Below are 23,498 nucleotides of genomic sequence, written 5' to 3'. Positions count from 1 at the left end.
ATTGCTAGTTCTGTAGCCATCTTGTACTTCTTCTTAGTTTCAAATGCCTTGTATTCATCCAGGATTCATTTTTAAATTAATTTATTAATTCATTCATTCTTTCACTTGGTTGATTATTACAGTCAACTTTGTTGACAAATACAGAAGGAACTCCAGTATCATACTCCTGGTGCCATTAAAGACTTTGAGTGTACACAGATAAATAAGCTTTCATTTCTTACCCTAAAGGAACTCATGATCTGGCTGTTAATTATAAATTGACTAATTCTCAAATTCTGTGTGGATCTCATTCTCTAAGAAGAGGATAAACTCCCAAAGTAATACATTCCCTTGGGCTCCTTAAAAAAATCCCAGTAGAGGGGATCCCTGGGTGGCGCAGCGGTTTGGCGCCTGCCTTTGGCCCAGGGCGCGATCCTGGAGACCCGGGATCGAATCCCACGTCGGGCTCCCAGTGCATGGAGCCTGCTTCTCCCTCTGCCTGTGTCTCTGCCTCTCTCTCTCTCTCTCTCTCTCTGTGACTATCATAAATTAAAAAAGGAAAGAAAGAAAGAAAAAAGAAAAAAATTTAAAAAAAAAAAATCCCAGTAGAGGGATCCCTGGGTGGCGCAGCGGTTTGGCGCCTGCCTTTGGCCCAGGGCGCGATCCTGGAGACCCGGGATCGGATCCCACGTTGGGCTCCCGGTGCATGGAGCCTGCTTCTCCCTCTGCCTGTGTCTCTGCCTGTCTCTCTCACTGTGTGCCTATCATAAATAAATAAAAAAATTAAAAATCCCAGTAGAGACTTCGCACAAGTTCTGCTCTTTGTAGATGCTTGAGGTGAACCTTGAGTGATAGATTACTTATTTAAAAACATAGACCAGGGGATCCCTGGGTGGCTCAGCGGTTTGGCGCCTGCCTTTGGCCCAGGGCGTGATCCTGGAGTCCCGGGATCAAGTCCTACACGTGCTCCCTGCATGGAGCCTGCTTTTCCCTCTGCCTGTGTCTGCCTCTCTCTCTCTCTCTCTCTCTCTCTCTCTCTCTCTTTTTCTCTCTCTGTGTCTCTCATGAATAAATAAATAAATAAAATCTTAAAAAATAAAATAAAGTAAATAAAAACATAGACCACTTTGGGAGCACCTGGGTGGCTCAATCAGTTAAGCATCTGCCTTCAGCTCAGATCATGTCCTGGGATCAAGCCCTGTGTTGGGATCCCTGCTCAGTGGGAAGCCTGCTTCTCCCTCTCCCTTTGCCTCTCTCCCACCCCCACTCCTTCTGTCTCTCAAATAAAATCTTTGGAAAAAAAAAAAAAAGACTATTAAGACGCCAAAGGCAGAGACCTATGACTTTTTAAAAGTAAAAATATAGCATGTATATATAAAAGTTCATAAAAATAAGCTTGATGAAATTTTATAAAATGAACCCAGGTACATGGAACCTAGGCTAAGAACCAGATAATTACCAAAACCCCAGAAGCCCTCTTCTGCCTTCTTCTGGTTACTGCACATTATAGCCACATTCTTCCCTTGAAGCTCTCTGTCAATGCCTGAGCATGACACAGGTACTAGTGCCTGGACATCTCTGCCCATCGTAGACCCCATCAATGAGCAGGCCAAGATTTTCTCAGAGCTACACCTCTGTCTGAGGCCCTTCCTACTCAATCCTCTTTTCTTTCCCCTCTTCTTTCCCAGGTATCAGACCTGCATCATGATCTAAAGATTTACCCTAACTACTCCTTTAATAGATGTTACCAGAAACAAATCTCTTGCAATTCTAATTCTGCTTTGAGGTCTGCTGGCCAGAGAACCCATCAATATGGATGGTACTAGAAGTGGTCTGAAAGGACAAGCTCAGTTTGGGGACTAGACCACATACCTCCCTGCTGGCTAGAGGACCCCATCCAAGTGGTATGTGGGCACAGATAGTCTCAGACAGAAGTGGTTACCCATTTGCTAAAAATATCACCAGTAATGACTTGGGAATGACATCCCAAAGGAGAATGCCTTCATAGGTGAGATGGTTCAAACCCTTTTAAATGCAGGCAGTCAGGGGAGAGAGAGACTACACATAAGGATCATGGGATTGGCTGGGTATTAAACAGTTGCATTGACCTACCCTACAGAAGAATAATTGGAAATGGAGGGCAGTTAACAGATAGTTAGGGCTAAATATGAAAGCCAGGAGGCCTCTTTAGTAGCTTATAAAGTAGAAAAGCTAGTACAACCCAGGACCAAATGCAGGATTTGATAGTTTGGAGCCCCCCAAACAGTGGAATGCTCAGCTCTGGCAGTCTGCTATACCCTGGTTGAGAAAACCTGGGACCCTGAAACAGGGATGGGAGCGTTTGGGTGGATACCCTCAAGGATACTAGCTCTGCAGTCTTCCCTGCACCTTCAAAATCTACAGATGTGGCCAAGCCCTCCCTGTGCAGGAAGACCCTGCAGAGGCCTCTCTTCAAGGCAACAGATGCCCCCCTGAGGAGCTGTGCCTACCTCCTCTTCTGACTGCCAGCTTGATAATTACCTTTAAATCCTCACATAACTTGATAGGGACACAGTGGACCTGATGAGGGCCCTAGTGTTCCTCCCTCAGCTCGTATCTGTGGCTTTAGGGGCCATCCAGTATAATCAGCTGAAGGAGGAACAAAAAGTCCAGCCTTGGTTTACAAATGGGTCAGCTCCATTGTGGGTACAAGCTTTGTTGTTGGAACTGGCACAATGGGCACATGAGTGGAGAGGCCACAGTGGCAGAGACAAGCTACATATGGGCTGAAAAGCATGGACTCCCATTTATCGAAGCTGGCCTCACTGTTACTGCTTTGGAATATCTAACTGGTCAGCAACAGAGACCAACACTCAGCCTATTAAATGGCTCTATTCCTTGAGAAGACCCACCAGTAATAAGTAGACTAATCGGGCCCCTTGGGCCCCAGAAGACATAGAGATTCATTCTCACATAAATAGACACTTACTCAAATATGGGTTTGCTTTTCCTGTCCTCAAAACTGCCACCATTACCACTTTCCAGGGGCTTACAGAGTGATCCACAGGCACATAGTCCCACATGACAGCTTCTGACCAGGGTACCCTGTTCTGAACACAGGAGGTATGGATATGGGGCTATGATCTGGGGATTCACTGCAGCATCGAGAAGCTGCTGACCTGCTAGAGTGATGGAGTGACCTGCTGAAAGCATAACTGAAATGTCACCTTGGAGACAAGACTTAATGACTGGACACTCCTCCAGGATGCTGTATATGCACTGAATCAGAGGCTTCTATATGGTGCTGTGTTCTGGGAAGAAGAAAATACGTTCCTAGGAACCAAGAATAGAAGGAGGGACTCCACTCAGCATCACTCCAGTGACCACTGGAAGATTTTATGTCCTCTATCCCTGCAACTCTGGGCTCTGCAGGGTTGGAGGGCCTGATAAGGGGATGCACTCCTGCCATTTGATGTGGTGAGCTACAAACTGTGGCTACTACCTGAGCACTTTGGGTTCCTGTGTCTAGGAGCTAGCAGGTAAGAAGAGTCATCATCTTGGCAGAGGTCATTGTCCCTGATCAGCAAGTGGAGGCAGGGCTCCTGTTACACAATGGGGATAGGGAGGAATATGTGTAGGATTCAGGTGACCCACACAGGTGCCTCTTGGCATTTTATTGTTAAATGCAACCTTGGATGGGCAAGTGCAGCAACCCCAGCCTAAGAAGGACATGGTTAACAAAAGCTCAGACCCCTTAGAGTGAAGCAGCTGCTTGCTCCCAGGATCTGTGGTAAGAAGTAAATATGTGTAGCACAGAGGTGGGTTGTGGCAACCAAGGATTGATGTGCTGTTTAAATGTCCCTTCAAGAAAGAACTTAGTGGCCAATTACAAGAGGAGCCATTAGCTGATAGCCTCAGGTTGCAGCACCTTTAGGATCTGCTGTTTTTGAGCTGAGGCCAGGCTTTTCCTCAGCCAGCCCCAGCCAATGACTGACCATGTGCCCAGCACTCTCTCTTACATTTGGGAATTTCTCTACCCAAATCCCAGCCATGGGGCTCCAAAAGGAGCAACCATGCTCTTCTGTGTCCTGTCTCCCACCACCAGAGTTATTGGTCTATGGAAGAGTGCCTAACTGAAGACAGGCGGCCGCTCATAGTCCTTCCCTTGGATTTCTTTTATTTTCTTTTTTTAAACTGTAACTGAGAAAAGGGTCTCTCTAGTAGAGAAGGTATAAGAGGTAGATTTCAGAGTTATTGGTTTCTGGCCATGTGAAGAAACCTATCTACAGTGAGTGAGAATGAACTCAACACCCAGAGAAGTACAAAAACAAGAGACAGTGCCTGCAGCGTTCAGTTTCTTGAGGTCCCCCTGTATCCAGCTCTTCTAGGTTTGATTGTTTTAACCTTTTCCTTCTACTAGGTAATATAGTCTAGTATGTTTCCAATAAATAACCTAATTGGAATCAGACATCCATGATATGTGACTACTTAGGTTCTGGCATTTAGGAGTATCCTACACCCATTTTATGTTAAAAGTTAACATTGATTGAGTTGAGGGTTTATTATGATCTAGAGAGTGGTCTAAGTACTTTACATATCTGAATTCATTTATTTTTTTAAAATTTTTTATTGATTTATGATAGTCACACACACACACAGAGTCAGAGACATAGACAGAGGGAGAAGCAGGCTCCATGCACTGGGAGCCCAACGTGGGACTCGATCCCGGGTCTCCAGGATCGCGCCCTGGGCCAAAGGCAGGCGCCAAACTGCTGCGCCACCCAGAGATCCCCATCATTTAATCTTCTCAGCAACAATATGAGTCTAACCAAATGCCCTTCCTTGATTGTTTTCACCAATTTACATATAAAGAAATCAAGGCTACTTTTATTTTATTTTACACACAGAGAGAGCGCACAGCAGGGGGAACAGCAGGCAGAGGGAGAGGGAGAAGCAGCGCCCCACAGAGCAGGGAGCCTGATGCGAGGCTAGATCTCAGGACCCTGGCATCATGACCTGAGCTAAAGGCAGACACTTAACCAATGGAGCCACCCAGGGACCCCAAGGCCATTTTATTTTATTTTATTTTATTTTATTTTATTTTATTTTATTTTATTTTATTATTTACTTATTTATTTATTTAAATATTTTATTTATTTATTAATGAGAGAGAGAGGTAGACACACAGGCAGAGGGAGAAGCAGGCTCCATGCAGGGAGCCCGACGTGGGACTCGATCCTGGGTCTCCAGGATCAGGCCCTGGGCTGAAGGCGGCGCTAAACTGCTGAGTCACCCGGGCTGCCTGGCTATTTTATTTTAAAATAAAAAATAAATGAAGGATTTGACCACATGTCCTTTTATTTTATTTATTTATTTTTTTCACATGTCCTTTTAATAGGGGCTCCAGAGAGCCAGCTTTAGAGATGTACGGTCTTTAGCTTTCTAGTCTCTGACCCAATGATGACAGCTCTGATTTATGGCTTGAGCAAGACAGATTTGCAGCTGCAGATTCCTTCAACAAGACAGAAAGGCATGATTTTAGGAGTAGGGAGAGTAGCATTACAGTAGTCCCCCCTTATCTGCAGTTTTGCTTTCCACAGTCTCAGTTACCCATGCAAGCAGATGATCCTCTTCCTGAGAATCGTCGGGTCAATTGTAGCCTAACACTGTGTCACAAGCCTGTGTCATTCACCTCACTTCATCTTATCACACAGGCATCTTATCATCTCAGTTATCACAAAAACTGAATATAGTACAATAAGATATTTTGAGAGTAAGACACATATACACATCTATATAACATTACAGTATATTGTTACTATTCTGTTGCATTAGTTATTGTTAATCTCTTCCTATGCTGAATTTGTAAATTAATCTTGATCATAGGTATGTATACATAGGGAAAAACATAGTGTATATATATAGCAGGTTGTGTGCTATCATGGTTTCAGGCATTCACTGGGGGTCTTGGAACATATCCCTCTCAGATAAGGGGTCAACTATATACATAAGCAGAACTGATAATTTCCTATATGTACACATTTTGGAATCATAAAACCAGGGTTCAAGGTTTGACAACTACGAGTACTAACATGGTCAGAACATGTAAATGGAGACAATCCTGGAAGTCCACAAAAGTTGCCATTGGTACCTATCAACAGACTCCTAGGGCAGCCTGGGTGGTTCAGCGGTTTAGCGCAGCCTTCAGCCCAGGGCGTGATCCTGGAGACCCAGGATGGAGTCCCACATCAGGCTCCCTGCATGGAGCCTGCTTCTCCCTCTGCCTGTGTCTCTGCCTCTCTCTCTCTCTCTCTCTCTGTGTGTCTCTATGAACGAATAAATAAAATCTTAAAAAAAAACAAAAAACTTCAATCAGTGCCAAGACCCTGCCTCTAGATCAAGGCTGTCCCACAGAAATATAATGCCTGCCACATATTTAATTAACATTTTTCTAGTAGCCACATTAAAATTTATTTCCTAAAAACAGGTGAAATTAATTTTAGAAATATAATTATTTAAAACAACATATTAAAAATACTATCATTTCAACATATAGCCAATTTAAAATGAATAAGCTATTTTACATTCATTTCTTTTATGTCTTTGAAATCCAGCATATATTACATGTACAGCAAATAACAATTCAGATGCTCACTGTATTTAGATTTCACAAAATTTTATTTTATTTTTTATTTTTATTATTTTTTAAGATCTTACTTAAAAAAAAAAAGATTTATTTATTTATGATAGACAGAGAGGCAGAGACACAGGCAGAGGGAGAAGCAGGCTCCATGCAGGGAGCCTGATGTGGGACTCCATCCTGGGTCTCCAGGATCACGCCCTGGGCTGAAGGCTGCGCTAAACCGCTGAGCCACCCAGGCTGCCCTAGGAGTCTGTTGATAGGTACCAATGGCAACTTTTGTGGACTTCCAGGATTGTCTCCATTTCATGTTCTGACCATGTTAGTACTCGTAGTTGTCAAACCTTGAACCCTGGTTTTATGATTCCAAAATGTGTACATATAGGAAATTATCAGTTCTGCTTATGTATATAGTTGACCCCTTATCTGAGAGGGATATGTTCCAAGACCCCCAGTGAATGCCTGAAACCATGAACCATGATAGCACACAACCTGCTATATGTATACACCATGTTTTTCCCTATGTATACATACCTATGATCAAGATTAATTTATAAATTCATAAATTATAAATTAATTTATAATTGCCCTCTCAAGTATCAATTTTAAAATTTAAACTAAAATTAAAAATTTAGTTTTTCAATCACAGTAGCCACATTTCAAGTGCTCATTAGCCATGTGTGTGACTAATGACTACCATATTAGCACAGAGAGCGAACATTCCATTAGTGCAGAAAGTGTTATGGGACTATGAAGTTCCAGATGGTTCTAGGCTTTAGTGTAAACTTGATTCACTACTTATCTGGACAGAGTCAGGGAAGTGAGTTACATATGCAAAAAAGATTCCTTAACTTTCCAGAAGCCTTGAGATGCCTCTCCCTTGACCCTCAAGCTGACTTCTCCATGTCCCTTCCTTACTCCATCACCCCTCCTTCAAGCCAGTAAAGAGCAAGGGTTTTAAAGATCCCAGTTTTAATCTCAGCTCATCACTTACTGGTTGACTTCCAACGGGTTAATTAACTTCTCTGAGCCTTAGTTTTCTCATTACTAAATTGATGACAGTATTTTAAAGGATTGTTGTGAAGAGTAAGAGAGGTAGTATGAGCAAAACATTTAGCACAGTGCCTGCCACACAGAAAAGAATAAGTGGTAGTTATTAAACAAAAAAAACCAACCCTCTGTATACCCTTTGTATATGCTTCCACCACTCCCTGCCACCCATGCCTGGTTATTCCTTGGTATTCTTAAGCAGAGCAGGAGTTGGTGAGGATGGTGGTGAGAAGTGGGGAAGGGCCTGGGCATCTGGGTACATCATGCACCCCAGTTCAGTGCTATGAACACCGTTTGCTGCTACTGTTATCTTCAGCTCTTCCCTCCCCCTTATCTGTTCAGATGGCTTTTGCACTGGAACTCCAAGTCCCACATGCCCCTCCCTTTCTACTCAGAACTAGAACAAATGATTAACCACACAAAGCAGCCATCAACACTCTTTCCAAGGACATCAATGACCTCATTAAGTCCAACCTAAGGGGCACTTTCTCCTCAACCTCTGCAGTGTGTGACACTGTTGCTTCTCCCTCCTCATTTTGGTTCTCATCTAACATCCTGCAGACCACTCCTCCTCCTCCCTTTGCAAAGGCAAATCTCTTTACCGCTCCCTAGGCCTCAGTCTTCCCCAGGGCATAGTCTTATCTACTCCTAAACTCAGTTTTCCTAAACTGATGGCTCCCTAACCTACACCTCCAGCTTCCACTTCAGCTTCAGCCCCTACCTACTGCTCCCTGCTGGCCACTCCTGCATGAGCCACCTTTGAATCCACCCTTATTCCCCTCCAACCAGGTTCTGCCGTCAGTGGGGGAAGAGAACACACACAGACTGCAAGCTTCTGTAACCACATCTTGTGTTAGGTACTTCCTTTAATCTTCACAACAACTCTGTGAAGAAGGAACTTCGATCTACACTTCACAGCTGGGGCGGCGGGGAAAAGACTCAGAAGAAGAAGAAACCAAAATCTAGGTCTGTCTGAATCCAGACTCCACATTCTTTCCAATCCATAGGAACTCCAACTCATTCAGTGAATTGATGCTCTCTGCCAGGAGGTAATATACCATCCGCCTCCCTAACAGTTTGCAATTTAGTGAGAGAGACAGAGAAGATATTACAGGTAAATTCAGTATTGTGGTCGTGCTATGGAATGCACAGAGGGGAACCTAATTCAGGCTTTCATGTTAGAAAAAGCCCCTTCCAAAGAGAAAATATCTCTGCTGAATCAAGAAAGACCAGTAAGAATCACAAAGGAAGAAAAGGGGGTAGGATGATCTCAGGCAGAGGGAGTAGTTAGAGCAAATGCTTGAAACTGGAGGAGAGAGTCAAGAGGCTGCAAACAGTTCAGTGTGGCAGGACCAGAGGGAGTGTGAGACAGAGGTGAGCAGAGACCAGCTGAGTTTGAGGGTACAGGAAACCATTAAATCCTTTTAACAGACGAGAAGCGTGTTCAGATTTGCATACAGGAAAGAATCCTTCTGGCTGGAAAGTAGAGAATGGACTCTAGAGGGAAGCAAAGCGTGGAGGGCAAGGAGACAATTAGCAGGCTGTAGCCATAGCCCAGATAAGAGATGATGACAGTGCAAATTAAAGCAAGTGGCCCCCTAGATAAGGAGGGGGAGAAAGAAATCCAGGATGGAAACTACATGAAACTTGGTGGTTGATTAGATGTTATTAGATGTGTAAAGCAGCTAAGGAATCAAGGATAATGTTCATATTGGGAAGTAGGCAACTCTATGGATGGTGGTAGAGTCATTGAGAGAGATAAATACACAAAAAAGGGCAAATATGAAGGAATGTTGATTTGTTTCACTTGAGACATGTGGAGGTGAGGTGCAAGTGGGACACCCAGATCAGGATGTCTGATAGACAGTGGTCTGTGGGTCTGTAGTTCAGGAGAAGGAACTGTTGGGATAGAGACAGGTTTGAGTTTCATCAATGGTAACTTAAACAATAGAAATATATGAATACTACAAAGAGATATAAAATGAGAGGGAAAGCAGGTTGAAGAAGGGACTGAGACATTCAGACATTTAGGAGGTGAGTCGGAGGAGAAAGACCTTAAAGGAGACTGAGAAGAAGCTAGAGAAGCCGAAGGAAAAACCAAAAAAGTGTAGTCTTGTGGAAGCAAAAGGATAGGAGTCGAGGTAAAGATGCTGACAGTACAACTAGTTTCAATGGTAGGGAAGCGCTGTGGGTGCCCTTTTTGAGAGCAATCTAAGCCAATCTGCAGTGGTTGAGGGGAACCCGGATGGTAAGCAAATGTAGATGGTGAATGTAGAAAACTCCTTCAAGTTCTAGCTCCACGTTGGGTGTGGAAATTACTTAAATGAATAAAACTTTAAAAAAAGAAAACTTCAAAAAAAAAAAAAAAAAAAAAAAGAAAACTTCAAAATATCTAATTGCAATAAGTTCACTGTAAAGATTAGATGAGATGATGAAAGTAAAGCAATTAACGTGCATGGCACATAACAATAATTCAGCAAATGTCGGGGACGCCTGGGTGGCTCAGTAGTTGAGTGTTTACCTTCAGCTCAGTGTGTGATCCTGGTCCCTGGATCGAGTCCCACATCAGGCTCCTCGCATGGAGCCTGCTTCTCCCTCTTCCTATGTCTCTGCCTCTGTGTGTGTGTCTCTCATGAATAAATAAATACAATCTTTTAAAAAAATTTTCAGTAAATGTCAGTTACTACTACTATTATTATTATTATATATTAAAGATTATATCATGGAGTGTGTGGGTGGCTCAGTGGGTTAAGTGTTCAGCTCTTGATCTTGGCTCAGGTCTTGATCTCTTGGTGGTAAATTCGAGCCCTGCGTTGGGCTCCACACTGAGGCATGGAGCCTAGTTAAAATTTTTAAAAAGGAGGGCACCTGGGTGGCTCAGTCCTGTCTGCCTTCGGCTCAGATTGTGATCTCAGGGTCCTGGGTTGGAGCCCCACATTGAGTAGGAGTCTGCTTCTCCTTCTCCCTTGGCCCTGCTCATGCTCTCTCTTGCTATCTCTCTCTCTCAAATAAATAAATAAAATCTTAAAAAAAATAAAAGGAATGTATATTAAGGAAGAGGAAAGATATAGTGGTAGCCATGAAATGTAAGTTTAGGGAGGATTTTTTTTTTTAAGGCCTCTCTCTTTACCATATTGAAAAAAAGGCGGGGGGAACATTTTTAAAACCTCATCAAAGAAATACATGCAAATAATTTTTTAAAAAAGCAACAATCCTCTGAGCCACTCTGCCAGCCCCCAGAAGCAACCACTTTGAACTGCTTCTGTGTTAAGGTAACCTCCTTATCACTAATTAACCTCCTAATGATGGTTTCTTGATCTATTAGCCTTAGATATTATCTATTAACTTCATGCTGTGCTGAGTAAGAATTTAGTTCACTGATACCTCTCTCTTGTCATCCAAAATGGTTGTGTCACCATCCACTGGCCACAAAACCTACTTAAGCTCTTTTTTCATTCCATTAATCACAGCATTTCTTGACGCCCTACATTTAAGATGAGGATATTAGTAGCCTACTCTTCCCACTACCTCTCAAGGGGAAAGGTTTGTTTTTGTTTGTTTTGTTTTGTTAAATGTGAGAGATTCTTGAATAGGGTTAAATGGAAAAGAATCAATGAAAGTGAACAATTGAAGATAGATGGCAAAACAGTTGTTGCCCTGAGATCCCTGGAGAGACTGAAGAGGATGAATTCAGAGTCCAGTATGGGACATCTCCTCCATAATGGCACCACCAGGTTCCTAGCACAAGTCTAGAAAACTTCTGGAACATGTGGAAATCTTTTGTACCCTAGATCCAATCAGCTATAAAATTCCATAGATTCCAACTCTTCAATTACCATCTTTCTATTAATTTCTCTTCTGCCCATGTCTTTAGTTTGGCCTTTCAGTATTTCTGACTTGGACAGCAGATTTCTAACTGATCTCGCTCTTTCTCCTCACTTTACCCACTCACACAACGTGTCCCAGCCCAGCGGGGAGTGTTGAAAAGGTACAAGCCAAGAGGAATGGGGTGGAGGCCAAGGCAAATGGAGCATTTTCCCCTGGTACAAGCATAGTTTCTCAGGACTGTTCATTCAATAGAGCTTCAGGGCCTTACCAGAAAGGCTGGTGAAGCACCCCAAATGTGCCCATTGCGAAGTCAAATAACCATAGCATGGGCTCTGGTTGAGAAATTCTCTTCATGTCTCCTTCAGAAAATCGCAAAAGAAGAAATACACGCAGCCAATAAACATTTAAAAGTTCAACATCACTAATGTAGAGTGACAGCCATGAGAAAAGGTGTGTGCTATTTTTTAAGGGGCTTCCTTTGTGAGCATTATTAAATTAACTTAGAAGGTGGACAGTTCAGCTGGCAGCTACTTTCCCTCCTTCTCTGGTCCTGGTCCTTTGAGAACTGGATATGCCTGGCATAGGGCACTAACTGCGAGGAGCATGTGAGGCATGTACCTCTGTGTCACGGAAGCTCTGACACTGAGCAAGATTATTTTTAGAGGTGACCTTCTGGGTTCCAAGGAAAAGTAAACAGACAGATGCACATGATTTCCTCTGGGAGACTCGCAGTAAACAAATTGGCATGTGTGCACTCCCTATTATCCCGTGTTCTGAATCCAGGGCTCTTAAAGAGCAGGCTCAGGTGAAACACCTTACTGAAAGCTAATAACCAACCAAATGAAGAAAGGGGAAACTGAGTAGAAGTTCAGTTTCTAGCCACTAGGTCAGAAAACCACAGATGAAATACCTTATCTAGTTCAAATTCTTGGAAAACATTTTGTTGTAAATAAAATTTCAATACTTTCTCATAAAAACATTGCTAAAACTTACTATTTAATTTATTGCCTTTTATTTTGTATTACTCTATTTGTTTTACCTTTGTGGTTTTTTTTTTTTAACCTTTGTGGTTTTTCTGTGAACATTGTAAAAAAAAAAAGTAGAAAGGAAAAAATCTCCATAATACTTACCCTTATTAATACTTTGTTGTAAAAAAAATACTTTTTTTATATCCTTGAGATTTTCTTGCACATACTTATATCTCTGTATCAACAAAAGAAAAACATACTGTCTTATAACTTTATCATCTGGTACTGTATCTTGCCATCTTTTCATGTTGGTGTTTATAGGTCTCTTTTTTTTTAAACACTTTTTTTTAAAGATTTTATATACTTATTTATGAGATACACACAGAAAGAGAGGCAGAGACACAGGCAGAGGAAGAAGCAGGCTCCATGCAGGGAGCCCGATGTGGGACTCGATCCCGGGACCCAGGATCACACCCTGGGCCAAAGGCAGACGCTCAACCACTGAGCCACCCAGGTGCCCTATAGGTCTCTCTCATTCTAATGATGGTCATTTAGATCATTTCCAGTGTTTTACTGTATTACTGTTACAAACAATGCATAAGGAAGCATCTTTGCACAGAAACCTTTGAGCACTTTCATGAAAGTTTCTGTTGGGCTGTTTGTGGGAAGAAATTCTAGATCAAAACATTTACACAATTTTTAATTTTTAGTTTAGTTATTGCTCTTCACCTTTCCCCTGAAATATGAAAATAAGCTAATTTCTCATAAAGACTTAGTACCTAACACAGTGCTTGGCACATGTTCTTTAACGCTGGGTGGATAAAAGCATCAAATATCATTGTTCTGGTTGTGAAAAAGTGATGCCTTTGACACTATTGAAGCACATTGCCCTGCCTGCCTCACTCTTAATTGTCCTAGACAACATTTAAGTGCTGGTAAAATGTTAGATTCATAGTAGTAGTTGTCGTCATAATATAATAACAAATAAGTGCATCAGAATACATAGCACTTCTGATTGTCTCCTTGGTTGACAAGCTGTTGTTATGACCTGAAATCATAGAATTCTATCATAGATAGGAGTCTAGACATCAATAGTCTAAGTGTGTGTATATATATATACATATTTGTTAAAGCTCAGAGAGGTAGTGATTGGCTAACCATTTGAGAACCAACAGATGACTATGACTATGTCATATCAACAAGGCACATTAATGACTGCGATAAGTTTTCTCTGGTCTTCTTAGTTATGTCGACTTACCTGCCTAGAGCTTTCTTTCTTGCCCTTCTAATTTCCTACTTCAGGTCAGCCAAGGATTGGAAATAAGATAGGCTTAAAAGAACTATATGTCGAGTTGTGGGATCTGACTGTAAGTCTAAGGTTTTCCTGTGAGTGAAACATGAGAGTCTTAGTACAACGTTTCGTCAGCTATTTTAGCAACTCAGGACAGCTTGTGTGTGTGTGTGTGTGTGTGTGTGTGTGTGTGTGTGTGTGTGCATGTACATGCATATGCACTTCCTACGTTTTAGCAGCTTAGGAATATGTTGCCATGTTCTAGAGAGATGAGATGATATTGTATATAAATATTTATCTGGCATATAGTACCTGGAATACCTGGAAGGTACTCAGAACCCTTTAGATTTAAAAATTTACCTAATTCTAAGGAAACAAATAGCCAAAGGGTTTGTCTTCAAATGCTCTTAGCATTTGGCCAAGGTCTATTTAAAGGAGAGTGAAATAATCTTTTTTCATCCCTTTGCTGATACATAATGCCACCTTTAGTTTCAACATCAGTAATTTCAGGAGTAGTATATGTGGCCCAAAGACAACCATGTCCTAATTCCTGAAATGCCTGAATATGTTACCTTACATGGCAAAGGGACTTTGCAGATATGATTAAGGAACTCGAAATGGGAAGATTATCCTGGATCATCCAGGTGAGGCCAGGAAAGTCTCCTTAAAGAGGGAAGCAGGAGAGTTAGAGTCAGAAAAGGAAGTATGTCGACAAAAGCAGAGGTCAGAGTGATACTATTGCTGGAGGAAAAGACCATGAGCCAAAGAATGCAGGTGGCCTTTAGAAGCTGGAAAAGGCAGGGAAATGGATTCTCCCTGAGAGCTTCCAGAAAGGAATGCAGCTCACTGCCAACACCTTGATCTTAGTTCAGTGAGAACTTTTTAGATTTCTGACCTCCAGAACTGTAAGATACTAAATTTGAGGTGATTTTTAAGTCCCTAAATTTATGGTAATTTGTTGTAACAACAATAGGAAATTAATACAGTGTCTTACCATAAGGCAGTGCAAGTTTGAATTTTGATTGAAGGATGCTGTTCGCTGAGTGAAGTAAATCAGTCAGAGAAGGACAAACATTATATGTTCTCATTCATGTGGGGAATATAAATAATAGTGAAAGGGAATATAAGGGAAGGGAGAAGAAATGTGTGGGAAATATCAGAAAGGGAGACAGAACGTAAAGACTGCTAACTCTGGGAAACGAACTAGGGGTGGTAGAAGGGGAGGAGGGCGGGGGGTGGGAATGAATGGGTGACGGGCACTGGGGGTTATTCTGTATGTTGGTAAATTGAACACCAATAAAAAATAAATTTAAAAAAAAGGATGCTGTTCTTTTGCATTTTAATAAAATATTTAAAGAATGTGAAAATGTTTTTTTTTTTTAAGATTTTATTTATTTATTCATGAGATGGGGGCGGGGCAGAAATACAGGCAGAAGGAGAAGCAGGCTCCATGCAGGGAGCCCAATGTAGGACTTGATCCCGGGACTCCAGGATCATGCCCTGGGCCAAAGGCAGGCACCAAACCGCTGAGCCACCCAGGGATCCCCTGAAAATGTTTAAAGAAAAAAAAGTTGGAAAAAATAGCCATATAATAATAGTTAACATATACTGAACACTTACTATATACCAAACATTGTGATTCACAGAATTTCATGTAAGGCTTATGACAACCCTATGAGTTATTTGGCATTTATCTGTTTATTTGACAGATAAGAAAGTAAATATAAAAGAGGCAAAGAATTTAATTAACTTCAATAAGCAGAGATTAGCTGAACTCTCAAGTGGGAAAGTGAATTCCATCCTCTCAAGTCAAGCAGGGAAAAGTGGAAAAGAGTTACCACAAAAATCAGGCAAAGGTAAAACTTGCAAGGGATAGATGATGCCCTACGTTGTAAAAATCAATCCCATCTGAAATGCTTTGAGTTCCTACCACAGGGCAGGCAGTTCCCAGGGATTACAGGGGGCCCAGCTTGTTGAGCGCCAGGCCTGGAATAACCCTCAGGGGGTGCACCCCTTCCTCTTCCACTTAATCTTCCCCCATCTGTAAACTGACCAAAAACCCCAAAACCGTAACCCCAATCTCAAGTCTTTGACTGACCCCTGAACATATCAGATTGACAGTACCAAAATAAATCTCCTGCCCTAGTCCTTGGATAATGTCACTGGATAATGACTGCAGCCGGAGTAACATACACCTGGTAAAGAAATTAACGTGACTTTTAATGACACCTTCTATTTACAAGAAGTAGTAACACACTTTTAACTCACTGTGTTGCTTATGTATGTATTCTCTGTATTTAAGATACTTGAAATATTTTAGAGAGTCTCACAGGTTGGGGGTGTGTGGAATCTGACATTAGGATGGAAATACTTAGGATTTGACCAATAAGCGATGTAGTAGATATTTCAATGCTTAAGTGAATTGCCTTAATGTATAGGTTTGATTTTTATGCTGCACAGATGCCTAAGAGAACTTGATCTAGTATTTTTACACAAATACCATGACACTTGTTGAGCACTTAGCACCCACCGGGCACGGTTTTAAGTGCTTTGCATGCACTAACTCAGGTAAGACTCACAACTCGAGGAGTTGTGTACTATTGCTACCCCCACTTTCAGGTGATAAAGCTGAGACACAAAGAGGTAAAGGACTTAACCAAGGTCACACAGCCAGTTAGTAGCAGAGCGCACTTCTAACCAGTGTCCTTTCAGGGCTGAAGAAGACTCAGGAATACTCTCTAAGTGCTCTGGAACTGGGCAGAAAATGGGCCAAGATGATTTAGAGTGTAAATCTGCCTTGTTAGGGGCGTGAGGTGCCTAAGACAATCAGATACAGTTTTGTGTGAATTTGACATATTTTAAGGGAACTTAGTAAGTTAATAAACTTATTAATAAATTAAGTTTGTATACAGTGCAAATGTGTAAGATAATTTGATTTGTTGGATGCTTTTGTTATTTAATGCTTTAAGAAAATTCTATCGTATTTATAAGAGTGTTTAAATGGAAAGTTTAATATGTCCAATTAAGAAGTTCACCAAACATTGATCAAAGAACAAGTAAAAGTGTTTCATTTTTATTTATTTATTTTTTTAACATTTTTTAAAATTTTTATTTATTTATGATAGTCACACAGAGGGGGGCGGGGCAGAGACACAGGCAGAGGGAGAAGCAGGCTCCATGCACCCGGAGCCCGACATGGGATTCGATCCCGGGTCTCCAGGATCGCGCCCTGGGCCAAAGGCAGGCGCCAAACCGCTGCGCCACCCAGGGATCCCAAGTGTTTCATTTTTAACATAAAATTGATTTATAAGTGAATTTGAGATTTGCTTTTACATGCTTAATAACAGCTAGGCTTAAAATTTACAACACTAATAAATATCAGTTAAAAATCAAGCAGCTTTTTGGGTTCTTTCCCATGCACAAAATAAAATCCTTCTGACATTTAAAATCTTCACTGACAGTTGGTAAAGTTATAGTCCTATTTTGCAGAGGGGAAAACTGAAATAAAGAGAAGTAACTTTCCAAGTGGGAAGTGGTGTTTCCTACATTCTAGCCCAGGCAACACCAGACTGCCAGCCTACTCAACCATTATCCTGTACTGCCTCAATGTATGGAGAGTTATTTTTATAGAAAATAATTTCAGTTCCAAGTACATAACCTGGGGAAATAACACACCAATATAACAGTGCTGGCTTTGCCTAGAGTAGAGGCAAGGGCTGTTATTTTAATTTCTGTGTTACTTAAGATTTAAGTAAAAGGAGTTCTCTACCCTTTCACCCCATTTTTCAACTAATTTTTTTGCTGCCAATTTAAAATTAATAGAATTCTGTACCTCTTTATATTTTAATTTCTTCTGTGTTGTCAGTCAGCACTTTATAGTCATTTATTAATATCTACCTCATGAGCTTTTTTTTCTTTGCATTTCTGCTTATGCTTCATTGTTTCAAATACCACCTCAAATGGACATAGACATCATTCATGAGTCAAACCTTTTCTTAAATCCTCATCCCCATAAACCTCATAGAATTAGTCACTCCCTTAGTTAGGCTACTTTTGTACCTAATATATGCTTTTATTAAACATGTAACAGTGAATTAGTTGTTTTTCTATTTATCCATCTTCCATATTAGTGTCTGTGATATATACCTCTTTTCCCTGGATGTAGCACAGAATTTGGTTGGTTAAACCAAACTTTTTTTTCTTCAGTGCAAAAAAAAAAAAGGTGGTTTTATTAAAGCATGAGAATAGGACCCATTGGCAGAAAGAGCTGCTAAACCAAACATATTTTGCAGTTATGAAAGCTGAATATGATTCACTTAAATAACCTAAAGTATGAAGTATTTTTTGTTTTTGTTTATTTTCTAGGAAGATTCTTTTATTTTATTGAATTCTCTGAATGATACATATACATAATATATTTTATTTTTTATTTTTATTTTTTTAAGATTTTTAAAAGTTTATTTATTCATGAGAAACACAGAGAGAGAGGTAGAGACATAGGTAGAGGGAGAAGCAGGTTCCCTAAGGGGAGCCTGATGTGGGACTTGATCCCAGGATTCTGGGATTATGACCTGAGAGGAAGGCAGATGCTCAACCGCTGAGCCACCCAGGTGCCCCTATTTTCTTTTTTTTTTTTTAAGATTTTATTAATTGATTTGAGAGAGAGTGCACGAGAGAGAATCACGAGCAGAAGGGAGGTGTAGAGGGAGAAGTAGACTCCCCTCTGAGCAGGGAGCCCAATGGGAGACTCTGTCCCAGGACCCTGGGATCAGGACCTGAGCTGAAGGCAGATGCTTACTGACTGAGCCACCCAGTCACCCTATATTTTGTATTTTCATCGAGGTTATTTTAGAATCTGTTTGGAGCCAGGGATCAAAGACTGTGGTTGTGGTTTATGAGGTATAAGAAGACATGCTTAACAATTGGTTTCCACTGGCTACTGAGTGGAACATCCTCAAAGAACTGATAAACCCACTCACTATCCTTTGAGCAGTTGTCAACACTGCTCAAAGCTATAGAGATAGTGGAAACCAACAGAAATCTCCTGCCATACTGGTTGTGGCTTAATCCAGTATTGTACATTGTTCTGAGTGCTTTTTTTTTGGAATCTCCAATGTCAGGGTGCTTGAATTTTGCTTTTATTATAGTTTTTGAGTTGAAGTATGCTTTGCACAGGCAATGATATACTTCCCCCCCACCAAAAGGTTTATTAGTCTCTTTTGGTCCTTTAACTCTGGTCTAGCATTGGGGTAGATGACACGATCAAGCCTTAAATTGAACTAAACATGGAGGAATTCAGTTAAGAAGCTGTTCCAGGGAGTCCAGGTGGCTCAGCGGTTTAGTGCCGCCGCCTTCAGCCCAGGGCATGCATGATCCTTGAGACCCGGGATCAAGTACCACCTCGGGCTTCCTGCATGGAGCCTGCTTCTCCCTCTGCCTGTGTCTCTGCCTCTCTCTCTCTCTCTCTCTCTCTCTCTCTCTCTCTCTCTGTGTGTCTCTCATGAATAAATAAATAAAATCTTTAAAAAAAAAAAAAAAAGCTGTTCCAAAACTAGATTCCAAAACCAATTCTCTGAAAGCACGTATCATTTACAAGAAGAGTGGACCCATATCACGTTTTTTAACAACTTGGGAGGGAGGGAGAACCTCGTCTTTGCTTTCCTTGAGATGCTCCCTGTCCAGCTGCTTTCAAACTAGCCTCGCCACCACATCTGGTCTGTATTTCTAAAGGTCGGGTTTTCTACTTAAAAGAAGAAAAGGGAAAAAAATAAAAAATAAAAAAAATAAAAGAAGAAAAGGGCAGTTAACCACTCAACCAGAACAATATTTTTACATAGTAGGGGGCCAGGAATACTTAAGTTACTTACGGTGACCCCAGTACATTTGCATTTTCTCCCAGACTGTTTCAGAGGTGGAAACCTCGGAGTACTGCTTTGTATGGTCCACCCTGCGGACCCTCTCACCCCGCACCAGTGCTCCTGGGCCCTCACGGCTGGGAGGCCGGCCTGGAGGCGGAGGCCGTGACCCAGGGCCGGCCCCCTCACGTTCTCGGTTCCAAGGCTGCAGCACGATCATCGGGAAAGTGAAAATGAAAACAGAAGCTACCCCGCTTGCCCATCCTGACGACCCGCCCCGTCACTTCGGCTGTGTGAGAGGACGGGCAGCGCCGCCAAGGCCTCCCCCCTGCGGGGCAGGGTCTCCTTCCTGCGCGGGGGCCTGTGCGGCGGCCCGATCGCCCACTCGGGGCGGTCCCACGACCCCCTGCCCCGCCGAGGCTGGTTCGCGGCCCAGTTCGGGTCCTCCCTGGGAGCCCAGCGCGGGGCGGGGCTTCGGCGGAGGCTCTCCCGCTTCTGCCTCCGCCCCTGCTCCTCCTCCTCCTCCTCCTCCTCCTCCTCCTCCTCCTCCTCCTCCGCGCTGCGGGGAGTCGTCGGATCCCGATCCTGATCCTGATCCCGATCCCGATCCCGATCCCGAAGGCCTGGCGGAGTCTGGGACCGGGAGAAGCCAGAGGCTTTTCTCCTTAGGGCCCCATCGAGGCCTGGTCGTCCGGCGGCCGCGGGCTGAGTCTCTGTCCCTCGGCGCATCTCTGCGTTGAGAACCTGTAGGGGAGGGTGGATCCTGAAGAACCTTGTGGACACTTCTACCTCCTGAAGCGCCAGCCCCGCCCAAGGGGAAGTGATAAGAAGGGGAATAGGTAAATAGGCTGGTGAAAGGAGAAGAAAGCCCCTGAACTGCCAAGTGCCTGGCTGGAGAAAAATCAGGGAGCAAGGACAGGACAGGACTAAAAATGTTTGAGGTGAGTTCAGTTAAAACATACAGACGGCTAGAATCACCATCAAAGTATTGCTGATTTCCAACTGCCCTTTAATTCATTGCAGCTTAACAGGATGCCTGTTAATTGCAGTTGACACCAGCCCTAATACTTACAGACCAAGTTCAGATCGGATTATTTAGAACAATGCAGGTATGAAGCAGGGAAATGGGGTGTTGATGTTTTCAAAGTTCTTTTCAGGTTTCTGAAAGTTAGTGGGGGGAGGGGGAACCTCCAATGAATATATACCCCAGGCATAATCAAGAACGACGTAAAGCCACTGTCATCTGTGTTTCTCCTTGTCTGACATCAGATTGTATTCACAAGTTATTCGTTGGCTGGAGTCAGCCCTTGTGATCAAAAGAAGCCAGATGATTTAGCACGTACAGTTGTTTGCCTATGTTCTCAGATGCTGAAGAACGTTGCCTAATACACTTCTAGGGAATTTAAAGGCAAAAAACCCCACCTGCTTCCAGTGCTTAGAATTGTACTTGCACAATTATAGAAGCTATCCTTTAGCGCCTGTGAATTTTTACCTAAGGAAATGTGTAGTTATGAGACGTACTTCATAACCACCTATTCGTTATGAAACTTTGTCCTTTAGAAATTATTCAGCAGTGGTTAGTGGCAGAGTTAAAGGTACACACAACCTTATGGGCCTGTTAGTGCTAACAAGGACACACTCAAAATTCTGAGGGTTGTTGGCAGGTGAGATATAAGATCATGCTGTTTCTCCAGTGTTGCTTCTACCTCTGCAATAAAGAATAAATGAATATGGTGGTCCCAAACAATTCAGGATCCATAAGCTTCATGCAGATATAGCCAAGTTCAAGAACTACACCACATACAACGAGTCATGAAAATGGCACAGAGACAAGATCCAAAAAATCCAGTCCCAAAGATAAGAATCTTTTTAAGGGGATAGACATTGATCCTGAGGAACATGCCTGTTGCCAAGAAGCATAACAAGAAGTGCCTGAAGAAGGTGCAGGGCAACTCCACCAAGGCTGTGAGTGCATGCTGAGGCTGTCAAGGCCCTAGTCAAGCCCAAGGAGATCAAACCCAAGATCGTAAGTGGTGGCAGCTGCAAGCTCAGTCAACTTGCCTACATTGCTCACCCCAAGCTCAGGAAACATGCTGGTGCCATATTGCCAAGGGTCTCAGTCTCTGGGGGCCAAAGACCAAGGCCAAGGCTGAAGCCAAGGCCCAAGCTATGCCTATGGCTTCAGCTCCCAAAGGTGTTCTCAAGCCCCCATGAAGGCTCTAGTAGTGTACAAACTAGTGATAAGAAGGATATGGATAGAAGTTCTAGTGTGACACACCCCTCCCTCCCCAGGCTTCTGGTTACATGGGGTTCATGTCCTCCTGTGCTATTTGCACAAATAAACATGAGGCAGGATCTGTCAAAAAAATTATAATAAATGAATATGGTGAACAGTTATAAGTGAGGGAAAAAATGATGAGTTCGTAGATTTCTATTTGAAAGACCCTAGGTAGGGATCCCCGGGTGGCGCAGCGGTTTAGCGCCTGCCTTTGGCCCGGGGCGCGATCCTGGAGACCCCGGATCGAGTCCCACGTCGGGCTCCCGGTGCATGGAGCCTGCTTCTCCCTCTGCCTATGTCTCTGCCTCTCTCTCTCTCTCTCTCTCTGTGACTATCATAAATAAAAAAAAAAAAAAAAAAAAAAAAAAACTTGAAAGACCCTAGGTAGAAATTTAGATATATTAAGTTTATTTATTTTATTTTTAATATTTTATTTATTTATTCCATGAGAGACACAGCAGAGAGAGAGAGAGGCAGACACTTAGGCACAGGGAGAAGCAGGCTCCATGCGGGGAGTCTGACATAGGACTGGATCCTGGGACTCCAGGCACTAAACCGCTGAGCCACCCCAGGGATCCCCTGAAGTTTATTTTTTATCACACCTAGTAGTAAAAGGTGAATTGAGACTAGGCTGTATTCTGGACACTTACTGCTCATTATTTCACTGTACCTTTAACAATTTTGTGAGACTATCATCCTCATTTTACAGGGAGAAGAATCAAGGCTTTGAGAAGTTAAGGTAACTTGCCCAAGGTCACATGGCTAGTAAATGACCAGTTTTGGATTGAACTCAAGTCACTCATTTCTCCAAATTAAAAACCATGCAGAGGAGCACCTGGAGGACTCAGTCAGTTGAGTATTTGCCTTCCCCTCAGGTCATAATCCTTGGGGTCCTGGGATTGAGTCCCATATGAGGCTCCCTGCTTAGCGAGGAGTCTGCTTCTCCCTCTCCTTCTGACCCTCCTCCCTGCTTGTGCTCTCACTCTCTCTCTCTCAAATGAATAAATAAAAAAATCTTTAAAAAATGCAGAATGTGGATGTATCATTTATCTAAGAACCTGACAGTATACAGTTTAAGTGGATATATTTTATGTAGATTATACCCCGGTAAAGTTAATTTTTAAAAATCATGCAGGGGGCACCTGGGTGGCTCAGTTGGTTAAGCAGCTGCCTTCCCCTCAGGTCATGATCTCCTGGTCCTGAGAGCATGCCTCTCATTGGGTTCCCTGCTCAGCAGGTAGTCTGCTTCTCCTTCTCCTACTGCCCCTCCCCACCATGTGCCTCCTCCCCTCCTGCTCTCTCTCTTTCTCTCTCTCAAATAAAATCTTTTAAAAAATCATGCAGGATGAATGTGATTTTTTATGATAAACATTATGGGGGGCATTTGGGTGTCTCAGTCGATTAGGCATCTGATTCTTGATTTTGGCTCAGGTCATGATCTTAGCACAGAGTCTGCTTGTTCCTCTCTACTCCTCCTCCTGCACACTCTCTCTCAAATAAATAAATAAAATCTTTTTTAAAAAAACAACATTATGATTTCATATATGATAGTTTCAGCGGAAAAAGAGATGGAAGTGAGATATATATATATATATATATATATATATATATATATATATATTTAACATAC

The 23,498-nt window shown here is 42.4% G+C and overlaps 1 protein-coding gene across 3 annotated transcripts in view; it reads left to right on the top strand.

Annotated features, from left to right (window-relative positions):
• Positions 1–22,900, top strand: part of LOC140600323 (uncharacterized) — a 53,024-nt gene extending 30,124 nt beyond the window's left edge. For 2 of the 3 annotated variants that reach the window (XM_072768525.1, XM_072768527.1), the window contains exons 3-5: positions 19,635–20,531; positions 20,614–20,699; positions 22,578–22,900. In XM_072768525.1, the coding sequence (XP_072624626.1) occupies positions 19,635–20,330 (696 nt within the window). In that variant the 3' untranslated portion in view covers positions 20,331–20,531; positions 20,614–20,699; positions 22,578–22,900. The remainder of the gene's footprint in view (positions 1–19,634; positions 20,532–20,613; positions 20,700–22,577) is intronic. The other variant, XM_072768526.1, reaches the window with a different exon arrangement.
• Positions 22,901–23,498: the final 598 nt, after the last annotated feature.

This window comes from Canis lupus, chromosome 11 (genome assembly GCF_048164855.1).
Source record: "Canis lupus baileyi chromosome 11, mCanLup2.hap1, whole genome shotgun sequence".
Classification (NCBI taxonomy): Eukaryota; Metazoa; Chordata; class Mammalia; order Carnivora; family Canidae; genus Canis; species Canis lupus.
The sequence above is the reverse complement of the archived record's forward strand: the minus strand, read 5'-3'. Positions and strand labels throughout refer to the sequence as shown.